The sequence below is a fragment of the Pelophylax lessonae genome (genome assembly GCF_965119305.1).
Source record: "Pelophylax lessonae genome assembly, chromosome: 7".
Classification (NCBI taxonomy): Eukaryota; Metazoa; Chordata; class Amphibia; order Anura; family Ranidae; genus Pelophylax; species Pelophylax lessonae.
Window position 1 is genome coordinate 269,053,205 of NC_138774.1, and position 18,568 is coordinate 269,071,772.

At 46.0% G+C, this 18,568-nt stretch overlaps 2 protein-coding genes across 2 annotated transcripts in view; both read left to right on the top strand.

Annotated features, from left to right (window-relative positions):
- The window catches only part of DPM2 (dolichyl-phosphate mannosyltransferase subunit 2, regulatory), a 235,994-nt gene that overhangs the window by 56,685 nt on the left and 160,741 nt on the right, over nt 1–18,568 (top strand). The gene's annotated exons all lie outside the window — the stretch shown is intronic.
- EEIG1 (estrogen-induced osteoclastogenesis regulator 1) overlaps nt 1–18,568 on the top strand; it is a 98,143-nt gene that overhangs the window by 51,833 nt on the left and 27,742 nt on the right. Inside the window, exons 2-4 of the mRNA XM_082264712.1 lie at nt 10,367–10,487; nt 15,899–15,928; nt 18,164–18,280. Of these exons, the coding sequence (XP_082120838.1) occupies nt 10,367–10,487; nt 15,899–15,928; nt 18,164–18,280 (268 nt within the window). The remainder of the gene's footprint in view (nt 1–10,366; nt 10,488–15,898; nt 15,929–18,163; nt 18,281–18,568) is intronic.

The following is an 18,568-nucleotide window of genomic DNA, read 5'->3' on the forward strand; positions in this document are numbered from 1 at the left end:
TCCCCTGCCTCCCGTACAAGCAAATGGATTTAATGGGTCCCCAGAGGCCTTTCTACCTTGCTGTGCCATGCCTTAATGCTGTGCCCTAGGCATCTATCCACCAGGCAGGGCACATTGGAATTGCTTTGCAGTAGAAGAGGTGCAGGATACTAGACAACCCCGGGTCCATATAAAAAATATACAGATTGCCTAAGTCAGAAACTTAATACAGCTGATGGACTGAGAAAGTCTGTAAAGAAATAATATTTCATCGTCACTGAATCTTAAGAGTAATTTGACGAGAATGTTGCTGCACTGTAGATGCCGGTCTAGTGAGTAGTAGCTCAGTGACATGGATGGTGGAAACTGGCTTTGCTTACAGAAATGGAAACATATTACTACTTGTCCTTTTTCTGTTATTTAGGTAATGTATGGGTGTTTTGTGCCATTATTTTTTTTTTTTACAGTGCTGTCATTTAAGGATGTAGTAAATGTGGCGGGGGCTTTGCAGTGTAAGGTGACAAGTACACTTGTGATGCAGTGGCCGTTGGTGCTCCATGGGCCGGGGGGGGGGGAGACAGACTACACCATACCCCCCGACCACACCTTCTACAGCCCGCACAACTGCTAACACCCCCCCCCCCCCAGTCTCCGGCTCACTCACCCTGGGCAGGCAGCGGCGGCGGAGGCTTAGCCTCTGGCTCTAATCACATGCTTCAAAAATAAAAAAAAAAACCCCATTGGAAACCAGGCGTCCGGAGCCCTGCATGTAGATTAGGGGGCCGGACGCATGGATGGATGGGGCCGTCACTGTTGTGATGTTTGGACAAACCCCTCAAGTGCCGGCACACATTGACAGTTCACAGTGAGTGACAGTGTAATGTTCTGGTACCTCTGGTACCCTTATTCCACTTTCCAATTCAGTGTATGCGTCCCACCATTCTCTTCTGGTGAGTGCGCATACACCTTTAAGACCGATGCTGTCATCACTGAGCGCCGCAGAGCGGCTATTTCAACCGCCGGCGTTCTCACTCACATGTTCGTTCAACCTGCCTTGAAGCTCATATGCTTACAAGCGTACCTCGCTGTCGGAACCTCGCTGCTGATCCCTGTATCCCGCTACCGGATCACTCGCTCATACCGAACCTCTCTACTACTGCTTGCTATTAGTGATAAGTACCCCGCAGGGGAATCCTCCATAACCTTCCTACTAAGCTTACACTATCTAGCTCTGCATATTAAGGACTGTAACTATCATCTGCACTGTTGTTTAGATTGCTATCTCTTGAGCCTACTAACATCTATCCTTGCACTGGGTTAGTCTCTCCTGTATGTCATCTGCTGTCCTACCACCTACTACCATACATGATTGCTAACCTATCTGCATCCTACCTGTTACCATCTATACTCTCATGAACATTTCTCTCAAGTGCTGTTCACCTATTGTCACTGTTCATACCTGTCTCTTCAGCTCATCACCACTATACTGCTATATACATCTATCACTCCAGGAACATCTTATTGAGTGTGTATATTTGTATGCTGAATCAGACAGACCACAGTGATGAGTCTTGGGAGTTGGAATTGGTATTTCAACGTATCTCTACATGACTGCTGAGTGGAGTTTTTCTGCAGCTGCAAATCCATCTTGTTTCAGAAAACGCAGGAGCGTTACAGACAGCCATGAAATACACCATAGTTGTGTAAAGCCTGATACAGGCGGTCCCCCGGGTTACAAACAAGATAGGGACTGTAGGTTTGTTCTTAAGTCAAATTTGTTTGTAGGTCGTAACAGGTATATTTTTTTAAGTGTAGCTCCAGCCAAAAGAATAATTTTTACGTTTTTTTTGGATAGCATAGGGAAGCGTTAACACCCCTGTACAATTTTTTTTTTTTGCTGTTTGTACCCCTGTTCAGAAGATTTTACCTACTTTCGGTCCCTATGACAACTGGATTTTGAAAATTTTGGGTTGTTGTGGAAACAATCATTGGTGATAAAGCTTCAGTGGAGACACCTTTTTCCCATGAGAACTCTTACAGGAGTGAATTTCCCTTCCTCGGGGGAGATTTCTCCTCACTTTCTGTTGTCTCCCTCCGTTTGTAAGTAGGGGTCGTTTGGGAAAATTGGGATCTTCGCTGGTTTACAGTGTAGACTTTAGGTGTGGGGAGCAGTTCTAGAAAAGGCAGGTAATGGTGGGGGTTGGGTTGCTACCTAGGTAAGGTTGTCATCTTCTTGGGGTGCTACCTAGGTAAGGTTGTCATCTTCTCTGGAAAAAGCAGTGGCCTGAAGATTTCTTTTTTTCTAGTGAGGTGGACAGACTAAATGTAGGTCAATGTAGGTGGTGGAGACAGAGTATTTTCTGTTTTTCTCGTGGTGTTTTGCTGTGGAGATGTAGTCAGTTACTCTATCACAGCCCGTTGACTTCCAGACAGTATTATGCAAAACCTTACTTCTCTGTCTGTTGTTGAGCTGTGGTCCACAGTACACATCTGTACTTCTCTTGTTGCCTATTATTGAGATATTCCCAGCCCTCAATCTTTTTGCTATTGTCAAGACTTGATTGGTGTTGCATCCTCCCTCCATCTCTGTTGCATGTCTTTGAACCTCAGTGTTAAACATCTTAATACCCCAGCTCCCCTGTTGTCTAGATATGCAATTAGTTTTACACCTCCCCACTATTCAGTATTCACTATCAGTATTAGTATTGCACTTCCCCACTAGTCAGTATTGTGCATCTCTACTCCTTCCCTGGTGCCTTTTGTTGGTCAATGGTCAGTGTTACGCATCTCTACTCCTTCCCTGTTGCCTCTTGTTGGTCAATGGTCAGTATTGCACATCTCTACTCTTTCCCTGGTGCCTTTTGTTGGTCAGTATTGCGCATCTCTACTGCTTCCCTGTGCCTCTTGTTTGTCATTGGTCAGTATTGCGCATCTCTACTCCTTCCCTGGTGCCTGTTGTTGGTCAATGGTCAGTATTGCGCATCTCTACTCCTTCCCTGGTGCCTGTTGTTGGTCAATGGTCAGTATTGTGCATCTCTACTCCTTCCCTGGTGCCTGTTGTTGGTCAATGGTCAGTATTGCACATCTCTACTCCTTCCCTGGTGGTTCTTGTTGGTCAATGGTCAGTATTGCACATCTCTACTCCTTCCCTGGTGCTTCTTGTTGGTCAATGGTCAGTATTGTGCATCTCTACATCTTCCCTGGTGCTTCTTGTTGGTCAATGGTCAGTATTGTGCATCTCTACTCCTTCCCTGTTGCCTCTTCTTGGTGATTGGTCAGTATTGCGCATCTCTACTCCTTCCCTGTTAACTCTTGTTGGTGATTGGTCAGTATTGCGCATCCCTACTCCTTCCCTGTTGCCTCCTGTTGGTCATTGGTCAGAATTGCGCATCTCTTCTTCCCTGTTGCCTCTTGTTGGTCATTGGTCAGCATTGTGCATCTCTACTCCTTCCTTGTTGCCTCTTGTTGGTCAGTGGTCAGTATTGTGCATCTCTACATCTTCCCTGGTGCTTCTTGTTGGTCAATGGTCAGTATTGCGCATCTCTATTCCTTCCCTGGTGCCTCTTGTTGGTCAGTATTGCACAGTTTCGCTGAATAGGAAGCTCATTACAGTATTTGAAGCTGATAATTGTGCTTGTGATTCCCCCGACTCGAGAAGGAGTCTGTGTGCCTAATGTAAACGCGTGTTTACAGTTCAGTGTGTCCCCAGCTGCCGCTTACATCAGTTTATCTTCTCTTATAATCTGGGCCAGATGCTTTCTCCCCAGTGTCTGATAAGGCAGTCAGAACGACAAGAGGAACCAGATTATTGCTAGTTATGTTTAGGCTGTTAGCAGTTTACGAGATATGGAAAGACCAATGGACAGTCCCCGTATTTCTATTGTTTGCATTGCTATTAATGAGCTGTGTTGTGTATAATACATTCTAGCCATGTCATACTATGGAAGAATCCGCCTTTCCACCTTTTATCTCTCTGGCTGTGGGGAAATGTCAGCGATGTAAAGGGAATCTGTTAAATCAGAGAAGTGGTGTTTGGTGATGGTGTATAGTAAAGGGTTACAGTTGAGTTTTTAGCACAGCCTTTCTTAACCTTTTCAACACAGAGGAACCCTTGAAATAATTTTCAGGTCTCAGGGAACCCCTGCTAAAAATGACTATATTTACAACTCATGATACATTAGTGTGATGGTCAGTGGGATGAATGCTCCTTAGGCCCCATGCACACAGGGTGTCAGAAAAAATGAGCTGCAAAGCTATTTCTGACGCCAGGAAAAAGCAGCATCAAAAAATGCACCTTTAGCAGCATTTAACATTGGCGTCAATGCGCGTTTAGCCGCGTCGGCGCTCAGCAGTGTTTTTAAATAAACATAACCCTCTTCTGTTTGTGGCCAATCACATTTTTCACATTATAAAAAACACCTGACGCTGCTAAAAAAACGATATACAGCGTTAAGCCGCGTTTAGGTGCGTTTAGCAGCGTTGGGCGTTTTTACAGCTTAATGCTGCTGCTCCTGAATGCACTGGCCCTGGGTTTTTTTTGCAGTTTTAAAATACCTATGCCACTTGGAGCTCCTAAAAGCCCTGTGTGTGCATGAGGCAATAGAATAACACGGAGGGGCATTTTTAAGCTGCAAAAAAAAAAATGTCTGATGCTCCTAACAGCAGCTGTGTGCATGGGGCCTTACACCTGTGGACATTGGCAAGAATTATCTTCTTCCAGATAGGTAAAAATATCAATGATGTCAGGAAAACTTATCTGAGAGGCAGAAATTGCCCATTGCTCAAGGAACATCTAGCAAACTCAGGAGGAACCCTAGGATTCCACGGAACCCTGGTTGAGAAACCCTGATTTAGAGGGTTGAGAATAGGTTTTAGGCCCCATGCGACACAGGGCGTTTTTGCAGCTGCTGTTAGGAGCATCAGACTTTTTTTTATTTTTTTTTGCAAGTAAACTTCAATAAAGGACTCAATTTAAATGATGGTAGTTGGGCTTAAAGTCTGGGTGGGGAGGTCTCCACCTGTCCTGCTCTACCCAGAAGATCCAGTCTCCTTTCTGAAGTCTATACTCCACACAGTCCTAGCCAATCATAATGACCTCTCTGTTTACAGTGCTGCCAATTACATAGCAGGCCTATATTTTACCTGAAATTGCAAGTCACCTGAGGATTTCAGTGAGGGTTACAGTTTCCTGATGGGGTAAAAGCAATTAATGTGGAACACGAAAGCACTGTGGTATACAGAGAGCTTCAGCATTTCGTCCCCCCTCCCTTCTCTGTCTGCTCTTAGCTTCTGGGCTCATTCAGATGGGATGCATTGGTTTTATCTCAGCTCTGTGCATTCATCTGTGAACCATAGGAAGTCCTGCCTACATGTGACAGTCCGGCTCCTGTCAGCTGCAATCACACTTCACTGACTTGCAGCACTGCCACCGGGTCCATCAGAATAATTGCTGCAAATGTTTTTTGGTCTCTATGCGTATGTCAGATTTCCTGCTAAGATCGCAGTCTGGAAACACTGCTAATTCATCAGATCCATATATGCAGCTACTTATACCAACTAACAGTAAATTAATTGACAGCTAGTAGAAAAGGGATGCTGTATCTCCTTAATTTTTTTGTTTTGGATGGACACCAGTGCGCAAATTTGCATTCCCAGCCGTGGCAAAATTTGCCTATTGTAGCTGCACTACTAAACTAGACATGCAGCATGTCTTTACGTATATAACAAAATATTTTTTCAAATCTTGAAGCGCTTTAGATAATCATGACCCCCCATTTGGCATGTCATTTTTTTGGGGGGGAGTGGGTACCTATTTTTGACATGTACCTGCTCCCACTTTGGCTCGGGCCACCTAGGTGGCTCGGGTGGAAGTTCTCCTCTTCCCCTCCCTCTCTGCAATCTTCTGGGACACGTCACAGGACCCAGATGATTGCCCATCCATTCAGGGCGCGCAACACGACTCGCGCATGCGCAGTGCGCACCCGGCTGTGAAGCCGCAAGCTGTAACAGCTGGGTGCCCATACTAGAGATGCCAGCGCCACGGGGAGAAGACTGAGAGAACCGAGGCTCCCGCCGGCCGCATCGCTGGATCATGGGACAGGGGATTGTGTTTATTAAAAGTCAGCAGCTACACTTTTTGTAGCTGCTGACTTTCAATAAACACAAAAAAACAGGTGGAACTCCGCTTTAATATAAATGTGAAATGGATAGATCAGATGTTGCATCTGTCCCCCACCAGATCTGCACTGAGAGATCAATGATTGCTGATCGCTCTGTTCTCTTCTCCACTCTGAGCAGAGAGCTTTGACTGTCACCGGCTCTCAGCTCTGCCCCTCCAGCGCTCACTGAGATGCTGAGCCAGCTGCCACTCTAGGCATCTGGATGGATCCCGACTGTGAAGTCGGGATCATTCCCCAGCTTGGACCGGCAGAGTGCCCACTGTCAGCTGAAAACAGATTACAGGAGTGTCTCTTCGCTGCTCCTAGCCCCTCCCTCTTGTTGAGTGCCCCCACAGCAGGCAGCTTACTATGGGGGAACCCGAGCCGAGCTGCAGCTCTGTGTGTCCATTCAGACATGGAGCTGCCGTTCGGCCCCGCCCCACTCTTTCCTGATTGGCTAACTGACTTTGACTGACCGCAGTGGGAGTCAATGGCGCCGCTGCTGTGTCTCAGCCAATCAGGAGGGAGGGTCCTGGACAGCCGAGGGACTCGTAGACATCGCTGGATAGAGACAGGGCTCAGGTAAGTATGAGGGGGTTCTGGGGCAGCTGCTACACACAGAAGGCTTTTTATCTTAATGCATAGAATGTATTAAAATAAAAAACCTTCTGTCTTTACAACTCCTTTTAAGGCCCCTTTCACACGATCAGACACCCATTCTCCTCTATGGGAAGGTGGATGTCAGCTGACACCCGTCTGGCATCATATCCGACAAGACCCACTGAAAACAGACGGGTGGTGATACGTTCGCCATCTGTCCAGCGGGTCGGATCGGATAAAAATGGACATGCTGTCCGTTTTCATTCGATCTCCCCATAGCGGAGAGCAGGACTCTGACAGGTCCGTCTCTGCCTTGTGAGCAGAGACAGACCTGTCATTCGTCTGCTCGGCGGGGATCAACCGAGCAATCCCTGCTAATCTAGCGGCGTTCACCAAGTGGATCCGCCCGTGAGAAAGCGGCCCTAGGCTCTGTTCACATATATGTGAATCGGGTGTTTTGAACCACATCCAATTTGCATAACATGTGAACAGGCAGCCTTCTCACCGCAGCTGGTTCACACATGTGCGGGGCGACCACAGTGTAGTTTTAAAAAGAGGCCTGTGCGTTTTTCAGTCCGGTTCAGGTGCATTTTCAGAAAAAAAATTTGCACCTGAGCGGGTGAACAGAACCGTACCGGACTCCCGCGCTAAAACCGCCATCGCATATAACTGAACGGAGCCTTAAAGTAAGCTCATACCAGCAGATTGTTCATAACCTCTTGCCTTGAATTGTAACCGTACTCTCTCTGTAATGTGATGCACAAACTTAGTTCTATACAAATCCTGTATAATAATAATCTAAACCCAAGAACAAACTGAAACACAGGTAAGGACTGGTCAGCTGCAATATATTATATTTGTTCTTGGGTTTACATATTCGTTAATATAATACGTCTCAAAAAATCTAACAAAAATAGTAGTTGCGTTTTCTGGAACATAGATCACAGTGCATGATTGGTAATTTTCTACAGAATAGTTTCTAAAAGGAAAACCACATCAGGTGTTGTGTAGGGCCCCCCCCCCCCCCCCCGGTAGATAGAGGAAGCCGTACCTCCCCAGGATATTGTCACAGATCTGTGGCTTCAGTCGTTTCCTTTCCAAATCAGCTGCACGCTACACCAAGCCGAAGCTACTGCAGGCTCCAGCATGCACTGTAGATCATATTTGCAACATACTTTCTGCCTTTTAATAATAGGATAGATCAGTATTTCTCAACCCTTTTGCAGTCGAGGCACCCTTTAAAAGTGTAGACACATCCTTGTGCGCTGTTATATCTTTTTCTTACAAAAAATCGAATAAAAAACATTGAAACATAAAAGTGTAGACACAATCAAGGCACCCTTTAAAAGTATAGACAATATCAAGGCACCCTTTACAAGTATAGACACACTCAAGGCACCCTTTAAAAGTATAGACAATCTCAAGGCACCCTGTAAAAGTATAGACAACCTCAAGGCACCCTTTAAAGGTATAGACAATTTCAAGGCACCCTTTAAAAGTATAGACAATCTCAAGGCACCCTTTAAAGGTATAGACACACTCAAGGCACCCTTTGAGCACTTGCCGACTGCCGCACGACTATTTACTGCGGCAGTCAACCTCTCCTGGGCAAAGTGACGTAGTACTACGTCGCTAGCCCACGAGCCTGTAGGGGGCGAGCGCGCGCCGGCGGAGGCGTGCTCCTGCCCCCGCTCGTTCCCTGCCTAGCCAGCGTGTGTGACCGGCGGCTCCGATGTCCACCGGCCACTCGCGATCTCCCACAAGAGTGGGAGAAAGACAGACGGCTGATGTACACACAGCCGTCTGTCATTCTCACTACAGTAATGAACGAGGCTATGCGATCCTGCTATGTAGGATCGTATGTCTCTGTGATTACTTCACTAGCCACGCCCCCTAGCAGTTAGAATCAAGGCACTCAGGGTGCCTTGAGATTGTCTATACTTTTAAAGGGTGCCTTGAAAACTTAACCCCTTGATCACCAATAAAGTTAACCCCTTCCCTGCCAGTGTCATTTTTACAGTAACAGTGCATATTTATAGCACTGATTACTGTAGTAATGTCACTGGTACCCCCAAAAGTGTCAAAAATGTCAGTCAGGGGTCCGATCTGTCCGCCGCAATGTCGCAGTCCCGCAAAAACAATCGCAGATTGCCGCCATTACTAGTTAAAAAAAAAACAATAAAAATGACCTAAATCTTTCCCGTAGTAATAACTTTTGCGCAAACCAATCAAAATACGCTTATTGCGATTTTTTTTTTTTTACCAAAAATATCTAGCAGAAAACAAATTGCCTTAAAATGTTAAAAAATTTTGATTTTTACTTTTTTTTTTGAGAATTTCATATAAAAAATGTGAATAATATTGTTATTTTTTAAAAATTGTCGCATTTTTTTGTTTATAGCGCAAAAAATAAAAATCGCACAGGTGATCAAATACCACCAAAAGAAAGCTCTGTTTGTGGGGAAAAAAAAGGACATAAATTTAACTTGGGTACAGCGTCGCACGACCGCGCAATTGTCTGTTAAAGTCATGCAGTGCCGAATCGCAAACTAGGGCCTGGTCTTTGAGCAGCCAAATCCTCCGGGGCTTAGGTGGTTAAAAGTATAGACAATCTCAAGGCACCCTTTAAACGTATAGACAATCTCAAGGCACCCTTTAAAATTATGGACAGTATTGAGGCACCCCATTCAAAAATGTAAAAAAACTTTTATAATAGTTTTTTACATAATGCAGCAACATCCACACATGTAGGACATCCGATGTTAGAGGTGATTTTTTTCTTCCAAAGCAAAAACACCCTTACACACTGGTACTGACTAGTATTCCAATGTTTCTCTTCCCCCCTCAATTTATCTCCATCAGTCAACTAATGTGACCCCAGGGCTGAGGGAGAGAGGCAAAGGAGGGTCAGACAAGCATGCTGTGGAGGCGACAGACATCCTCCTTATCAACTGATGACATCATTGGTTGTTAGGATGTCAGTGACTAGAAAGTCGTAATGGTGCACAATGAAATGTAATGTAACTAAAGACAGGCTTCATCCATCTGCTGGCCTGTATACAATTTTTGATCAATTTTAGGCATCTTGCCAAGGCGCCCCTGTACAATAGTTTTGCACATAGCGGCTCTGTTCCTTCTCTTCTCGGGTGGCTGGCGATCCATAGCTGCTTGCTATGAAGGAGTGCGTGCGACCTCGCTCCCAAGCCCTGCTTTCCTCCATTGATGCTTAGATCATGGCTTGGCCCTGCCCCCCCTCTTCCTCCTCTCTACTGGTGATTTCTTTGAGCCAATGAGGAAGGAGAGAGACACAGCTCTTGTGCATATCGCTGGATTGAGATTGGGTTCAGGTGTGTATAAGTGGGGACCTTAGGGGTGGAGGAGAGAACTGTATGCAGAGACTTCATTAAGGTAAAAAAAAAAAAAAACTTCTTTCTTTAAAAAAAAAACCCTTTAAAATTGCAGACTCCGCCCCTTTTTATGTATTGTCCTGCAGCAGGACTTCTTGTGAAATGAATGTGATGTATGTAAGAATGTTTATTCTCTGCAGTATTGACATTGTTGTATGATAAGTATAATCTGTTTTCGTGTTTGATGAGACTAAACTTGTCCCCTTGTTTCCCCGCAATCAGGGAGGAGGTTCAGGAAAACTGTGTTCGCTGGGCGAAGAAACTGAACTTTGTCTGTAAAATGAGTGCCAACCCTGCCACTGGCGTGCTGGACCCCTGCATCTGTAGAGTCTCCGTCCGGAAGGTGAGCAGATGACAACTGTGACACACGGGGGGGGGGGGGGGCGTCATGTGGTGCGTGCTTGAAGAGGCCATTATGTCTGCTAAGCTGTATAATCTCCGCGTATGGTCCAAGGATTTAGTATGATGCTGAGACCAAGTAATTGTTCACTGAGGGGTTATACAACTAAAATGACAAGATGACATCATGGGCAGGGAGGGAGCTGTGCCAGCAGGCCTGTGGGATCTCGCTTCAATTATATTATAGAGTGGCCGTGTTGTCACTTGTTCCTCGGGAACACGGACTGCAGAGTGCTGGATCAGCCCCTCTCTGCCTCTTAGTGGATTAATAGAAAGTGCCATTAATGTGAGCCTGTCTCCTGTGCTGAGGCCAGGCAAACATTTTGGGGGCACACCATTATTTAAAGGTGTCACCAAAAAAATGTAGCAGGTTAATTTCTCTCAGCTATACTGAATGTACTGTACAGTAGTATACTCCGCTTTTTAACTTTTACCTACAGGTAAGCCTATAATAAGGCCTATAATAAGGCTTACCTGTTGGTAAAATTAATATCTCCTAAACCTGCACGGTTTAGGAGATATTCACCCTGCATGCAGCGGCGCATGCGCTCTGAATGTCCCGGCGTATCTTGCTGGACCTTCAGAGCTCCTTGCCGGAAAGTGAACTCCCACGCGCATGTGCAGGAGTGGTGTCATCGCGGCTCCGGCCACTCACAGCGCCGGAGCCTCCGAACCCGGAAGAGACGCAGAGGGAACATGTCCGCTCCCTCAGCGGTGTCCGGGCGACTGTGTTGGGCTTCGTTCTAAGGGAAGTATTTCATAATGTGCTAGTATGCTACGCATACTAAAATGCAAATTTTTTCTATTTTGTTTTTACTGAAGAATGCACGGCACTTGTTTTACGGCACATTACAATGAATGGGCTGTATTTTAGCTCAGTAGAAAAAAAAAAAGCCGTACTGCGCTTTTTCAAGCTGCAGTGTGCAAGAGGCCTAATGCATTCTGTTCATTAAGGTAAAAAATGTTTTGCCATTTGCTGTGCCCCCCCCCCCCCCAAATATTTACCTGAATCCTGTATCGTTTCAGCACTGTGCCCGTCTGCTGATCTTCTCTCCTCTCTCCCGGCTCTCACAAGCTTTGCTCAGAGCTTCAGAAACCATTGGCTCCCACTGCTGTCAGTCAAATCCTGTGAGCAGAGAGTGAGGGGTGGGGCCCAGCTGCACCGTGTGTCCCAACAGACACACATAGTCCTGCTTAAGATCCAACCCACACATCTGTCCCTGTAGCAAGCCACTTGTTATTGGGACAGACACAGAAGAGGAAGGGTTGTCATTGGGGTAACCCAGAAAAAGAGGTTCTGGGCTGCTCTGTGCAATAGCATTGCACAGAGCAGGTGAGCACAACATGTTTATTTTAATTTAGAAAAAATGTCATTAACAATCCGCTCCTGATTGCAGTACATAGTGGTGGCAGCATGTTTTTTTTTTTTTAAAACAGATTTTCTTTTAACAAGATCCACTTAAACAAAAACACATTTCTTCCGAATGAGTTAGAAGCATCACATAATCATCAAATATCTACAATCTTTCAGTCTGCTTGGCAGATTATATTTACATCTCAACAAATACTTAATTTATACATATACTATAAATAACACTTACATGGCTTTGAAGTGTTTGTGCAGGCTTCCAGGTTACTCTTTCCCTCATTAAACCTGCACTAAGAAATCATAAAGGGTGTCATTGCTGACATCTGGCTGTCACACCGATCACTTCAATACTTCTCACTGACAGAACAAGTATGCAGATTAGGAGCTCAGACATCACTCTGACATTTCTGGGTTATACTTGTTTGTTCCAAGTAAATGACTCAGAAAGTATTGAAGCCATTGGATCAGCACAAACAGCAACTCACTAAAGAAAGTCCGCAATGGCTGCTACCTAACACCACTACAGGTTTTCTCTTAACCACTTCCATACCGGGCACTTTCACCCACTTCCTGCCCAGGCCAATTTTCAGCTTTTAGCGCTGTTGCATTTAGACCCCGTTCACACTGGGGCGACGCTACTTGCCGGGGCGACCTCACAGGTCACGGTGCGCAGCTCGCACCGCGACCTCGGAGCGGCTGGCACGGACTTCATATCATTGAAGTCAATGCAGGTCGCTCCGGGTCGCCCCAAAGAAGCTCCGGACCCTTTTTCTAAGTCGGAGCGACTTGTGTCGCTCCTATTAGAACGGGTCCACAGCTTCTCTATGGCAGGCGACCTATGGCGACCAGTGTGAACGGGGTCTAAGAATGACAATTGCGCGGTCATGCAATGCTGTACCTAAACCAAATTGATGTCATTTTTTCCCCATAAATAGAGCTTTCTTTTGGTGGTATTTTGATCACCGCAAGGTTTTTTCTTTTTCGCTAAACAAATAAAAAAAAGACCGAAATGTTTGAAAAAAAAAAAAAAGTTTTTTTGTTTGTTATAAAATTTTGTAAATAAATACGTTTTTTTTTCCTGCACTGATGAGCACTGATGAGACTGCACTGAGAGGCACTGATGAGGTGGCACTGATGATGAGGCACTGATATGCAGCACTGATTGGCACTGATAGGTAGCACTGATATGCAGCATTTTATGGGCACTGATAGATGGCACTGATTGGCAATGATGGGCACTGGTGGGTGGCACTGATGGCAATGATGGGCACTGGTGGGTGGCACTGATAGATGGCAATGACATGCTGGTAGGTTAATTGGATCCTGTATAAAATTGGCCCTACTGTATATGTATGAATGTGAGTTAGGGACCTTATATTGTAAGCTCCATGAGGGCAGGGACTGATGTGAATGTGAAATGTATATGTAAAGCGCTGCGTAAATTGACAGCGCTATATAAGTACCTGAAATAAATAATAATAATAAGGATGGGCAGCACTGATGAGGAGGGCACTGACAGGCTCCCTGAGCACTGATTGGCATCCTTGGTGGCACGGGTGGGCATCCCTGGTGGCCATGGGTGGGCAATCCCTGGTGGCTCCAGTGGCATTACCCAAGGGTTTGCACTGTTAATCAATGCTCTGATTACCAGCACAGACCCCCCCACTGTCAGGAGAGCCGCCGATCGGCTCTCCTCTACTTGCGCCTGTCAGGCGCGAACTGAGGAAAGACGATCAACAGCACTTCCTATTTACTATGTGACCAGCTGTGATTGGACACAGCTGATGACATGGTAAAGAGCCTACGTCATAGCCTCTTTACCGGGATCGGAGATGCAGTGTGTCAGAGTGACCCCTGGGGGTTCTGTCCTGCTGGATGTCATATGACGCCTAGCCAGGATACCATTCAGGCAACCATTTTGCGGCCATCAATTTGCTATATGACGGGCGGGAAGTGGTTAAAGTGAACCTTTTCTTTTCCTAAACATGTTGGAGAAAAGGATTTTACCTGTCTCCGTAGCAGGGCTGCTGATAATGCAGTACAACTAGTCCTGTTGTACTGGGCCCCGGCCTCATCAGCTAAATGGGGGGGGGGGCCTGGGGCATTTTTAATGTTCATTTCTGCCTAAATGAACACATTGATTTTACTAGACCACACCCTCCGCTTCTACTTGCTTACCAGGGCTTAAATTACATTTCAAAAATAGTATCTCTCCTGCGCTCAAGTGGTATGCGGAAAGGTAAATGTTCTAAATGGTCTCTGTAGCACAAAAATAGGTGGTCTTGCTGCCCCCTCAGGACCAAGGCTATCCGAAAAACACTGAAAGACAACAGGAGAAGGGCGCACTGACCTTGTGCATTACCACTAAAAAAGTTTATTAAAATCCAAATAGGTAGCATACATTATACTCACAAACATAAGATGTGTAAATGCATGTAGGAATTGGGAACAAGTCGCCTCCAGACCACTTCTATACTGCTGGATGGCGTGATGGCATCCACAATGACCTGGCTTACGCGTTTCGAGGGAGAACTCTCTTCCTCAGAGCCAAAATTATCACTGACGCCATCCAGCAGTATAGAAGTGGTCTGGAGGCGACTTGTTCCCAATTCCTACTGCATGTATACATCTTATGTATGTGAGTATAAAGTATGCTACCTATTTGGATTTTAATAAACTTTTTAGTGGAAATGCACAAGGTCGGTGCGCCCCTCTCTTGTTGTTGTCCTAAATTACATTTCACTGGGACCCATCATGTCAACAGAGGACCAGGTGGGAGCAGAGGAGCGACTTTTTCCTTAATTTGTGGGCCGTAGGCGGATAAAGTTACATAGGTATATAGTAGGTGAAGTTGAATAAAGACAATAGTCCATCCAGTTCAACCTGTGTAGGTGTGTGTAACGGTAATCATCTCTCATACCCCTGAATGTTCTGATCCTTGAGATGTAAGTCTAAGAGTCTTTTGAAAGCCACCATACTTCCCGCAGAAACCACCTCTTGTGGTAGAGAATTCCACAATCTTGTAGCCCTAACAGTAAAGAACCCCCTGCGTTGCCTGAGGTTAAAACGCTTCTCCTCTAATCGCATTGTATGCCTTCGAGTCCTCATGCAATCTTTTCGACTGAATAGCTTTTTTTCTATGCTGAGATCACCATTGAGGTATTTATAAATTGCTATCATGTCCCCTCTCAGGCGTCTCTTCTCCAGGGAGAATAAATCAAGCGATTGCAGATGCTCTTCATAATTAAGGTCCTCCAATCCCCTAAGTCAGTGGCGTTGTTCCGCTGCATCTTGGAGGGGTGGGGGCAGGGTTTGGGGGGCCCCGCCAGGAACGGTGTATAAATTCTAACAGCAGCCCTGCTCCATAGCACTGGGGGAGGTGTTCTGTAGTCTGCATAGAGAACTGGGAACAATGCCTAACAGTAGAGGTAGCGAACATAGGAATGATGTAGCTCACTGGCAAGTTTTTTAGTTTTGTTTGCCTTCATCAACATATCACATAAAAGGTATATTTTAGCAAATTGAAATAGAGGAAATAAGAGAAGTTCAGTACACTTTAATTTTTTCACAATCATATGACCATATTATTTTCCCTGGTGAGGTTACACCTGTTGTATGATAGAAGATGCGGCACGCTCTGATAATTGTGCGAGGGCTATTAATGAAGTATTGTGTCTGCAGACTATATGTGGGGCTTGCGGTGTGTTCAGTGATGTGGGATGAGATGAGTAGGAGGCATTGTAGAAGATGCTGTGCGTGTGAGATGTGGGTTGAGTCGGTGTGATGCAGGATGTGCAATGTGGGCCGCAGTGCGCACAGATAATACTAGTCTTAACCCTTTAATGGCCACAGTGATCTCTGATAATTGTTGGGGATGAAGAGATTAGGGGGGGAGCTGACTGCACAGATCTCTGTCACTAATTGTTGCTGTTTGTCTGCTCGATGGCGTCAGAATGGAAATAACAATCTATCTCTTCCTGTTGCAGGAACTGAAGGGTGGAAAAGCGTTTTCAAAGGTAAGATAGGGGAAATAAATCTTTCATCAAACTCTAGTGTTTTTTCCCCTCCATCCTGACTGTACGCAAACATATCCAGGTCAAGCCAACTGGTTCAATTTCATGCTCCCTTCCATAGCAGCCTATAGGCTGATGACACAAGGGTGACTCTGCTGCTACCGTGTTTCCTCAAAAATAAGCCCGGGTCTTATATTAATTTTAGGTACACAAAATGCTTTAGGGCTTATTTTCGGGGGATGTCTTATTTGCCCCCTGTCTTCTCTCCCCCTCTCCCTAAAGGTCCTTATAAAATCATTTAATCCGCTCTGTAAATGTATTATATAATGTCTAGTGTGTGTCTTTATGTAATGTTATAGAAAATACCATATTTACAGCGTTGCTGGGCGCTCACATGACCCGCCAGAGCTCTTCTTTCCTTCTCTGAGCACTGCCGAGGGAGATGCCGGGATCCCCGCTGACGTCAGCCTCTGCTCCGAGCACTGCCGAGGGAGATGCCGGGATCCCCGCTGACGTCAGCCTCTGCTCCAAGCACTGCAGGGGGAGATGCCGGGATCCCTGCTGACTTCAGCCTCTGCTCCAAGCACTGCAGGGGGAGATGCCGAGATCCCCGCTGACATCCGCCTCTGCTCCGAGCATTGCCGAGGGAGATGCCACGATCCCCGCTGACGTCAGCCTCTGCCCTGAGCACTGCAGGGGGAGATGCCGGGATCCCGCTGACATCAGCCTCTGCTCCGAGCACTGCATGGGGAGATGCCAGGATCCCCGCTGACGTCAGCCTCCGCTCCGAGCACTGCATGGGGAGATGCCGGGATCCCCGCTGACGTCAGCCTCTGCTCCGAGCACTGCCGAGGGAGATGCCGGGATCCCCGCTGACGTCAGCCGAGCACTGGAGGGGGAGGGGCCATTGACGTCAGCTGGGAGGAGGAGAGCTCCGGTGGGTCACATGAGCGCCCAGCGGTGCTGTAAATAAGGTATTTTCTACAATTATGTTACATACAGACACACGCTGGACATTATATAATACTTTTACAGCGCAGATTACATGATTTTACAAGGATTTCAACCAGGGCTTAAATTGCAGCCATCCTAGAAAACTGAGATCGGTCTTCTTTTCGGGGAAGCACGGTAGCCATCCTGCACTGATAGTTTGTCAGAAACAGCAATGGCAGGATTGCTAAGAGGTTGCCTGTTTGTCCCTATGTAATTGCTCCCATCAGATTCAGCAGCGTTTTATTCAGCGACAGAGCGACCTATAACGGGAGCAATTCCATGGGATACACAGGCGGCCATTTTTTAAGCTCTCTTTCAGCTGGTGATTTGTCACTAGCCCATGTGTCATCAGCCATGCTTGCTTTTCCTTAGCCCCACCACTTCTCCATTAATCCACCAGAACTGAGGAAGCCCTGTGTAAACTACTCCAGTGACATGAATGCACCCACAATGCCCCTGGTCAGCAGAGACCATGTGATCTCTTATACCTAGGCTTTAGGTCACAAGAGGGGACTTGGGGACATCAGGTTTTATATTTATGGGAAAACAGGGGTTTTCTTTGTTGTTTTTTTTATGTTTACACTCATAATAATGCAATTGGTAAATGTTCACAAATGCCCAGGCTAAATCCTGTGGAATGTTATGGGTCCAGTTCAGGAGATGCTTTACATATAAACACAGCAGCCTGACAACTCAGGAAGGTATTTGTTGATTCATACCCATGTATTAGGTTACAGATTTTCAGGTAGGCAGTCAGAGCTTCTTTGGAATCGTGACATGGCAGAAGAGCTGTAAAGAATCTACAATACATCACATGACGGACATCAGCCCAGTAGTATCACACGGTCATTGGTAGAGTGTGAGAATAGCCAGGTCAGCACACGGCAGAGGAAGCCGCCTTAAGGACACTGTGGGCTGAGCATCCTTCCATGTTAGGCCCCTTCCTCTCTGGGTTTCCTGACACTGTGATGGTATGTACGGACCCCCTGCCAACACCACCATGTGACGCAGGCAAACACTGCAATAAAAGTGCTTATTTGTTTCCTTTCTTTTAAGATGCAGAACTTGTGGCACTGGCAGGGAGCGAACAGTGGAAAATAGTTGTGGCGCTATCCTCTCCCTATCTATATAACAATACAAAGTGTGTGCATTGCAGTCATTTTCCCATCATTCCTTATTCTTAGCCTGTGTGCCTCCATCTTGGCTGTGTGTCTCTCTCTGAAATCATTATGGTTTCCTTTACAGCTGGGCTTTGCTGACCTGAACCTGGCTGAGTTTGCGGGTTCTGGATCCACAGTACGCTGCTGCCTTCTGGAAGGATATGACACACGGAATACCAGACAGGACAACTCTATCCTAAAGGTATCGTATGCTACTTTGAGTCATCACCATTCACTCTAGTCTTCTTCCTGTTTTACTTACCTAGTCATCTTTATTTTTATCCAGCTTCTGTCAAATTATATTAGAGACAACAATTTTCTTAAAAATAGAAGGGATAGTGCCACTGCCTAGGGCAGTGATGGCAAACCTTGGCACCCCAGATGTTTTGGAGCTACATTTCCCATGATGCTCATCTACACTGCAGAGTGCATGAGCATCATGGGAAATATAGTTCCAAAACATCTGGGGCGCCAAGGTTCCCCATCCCTG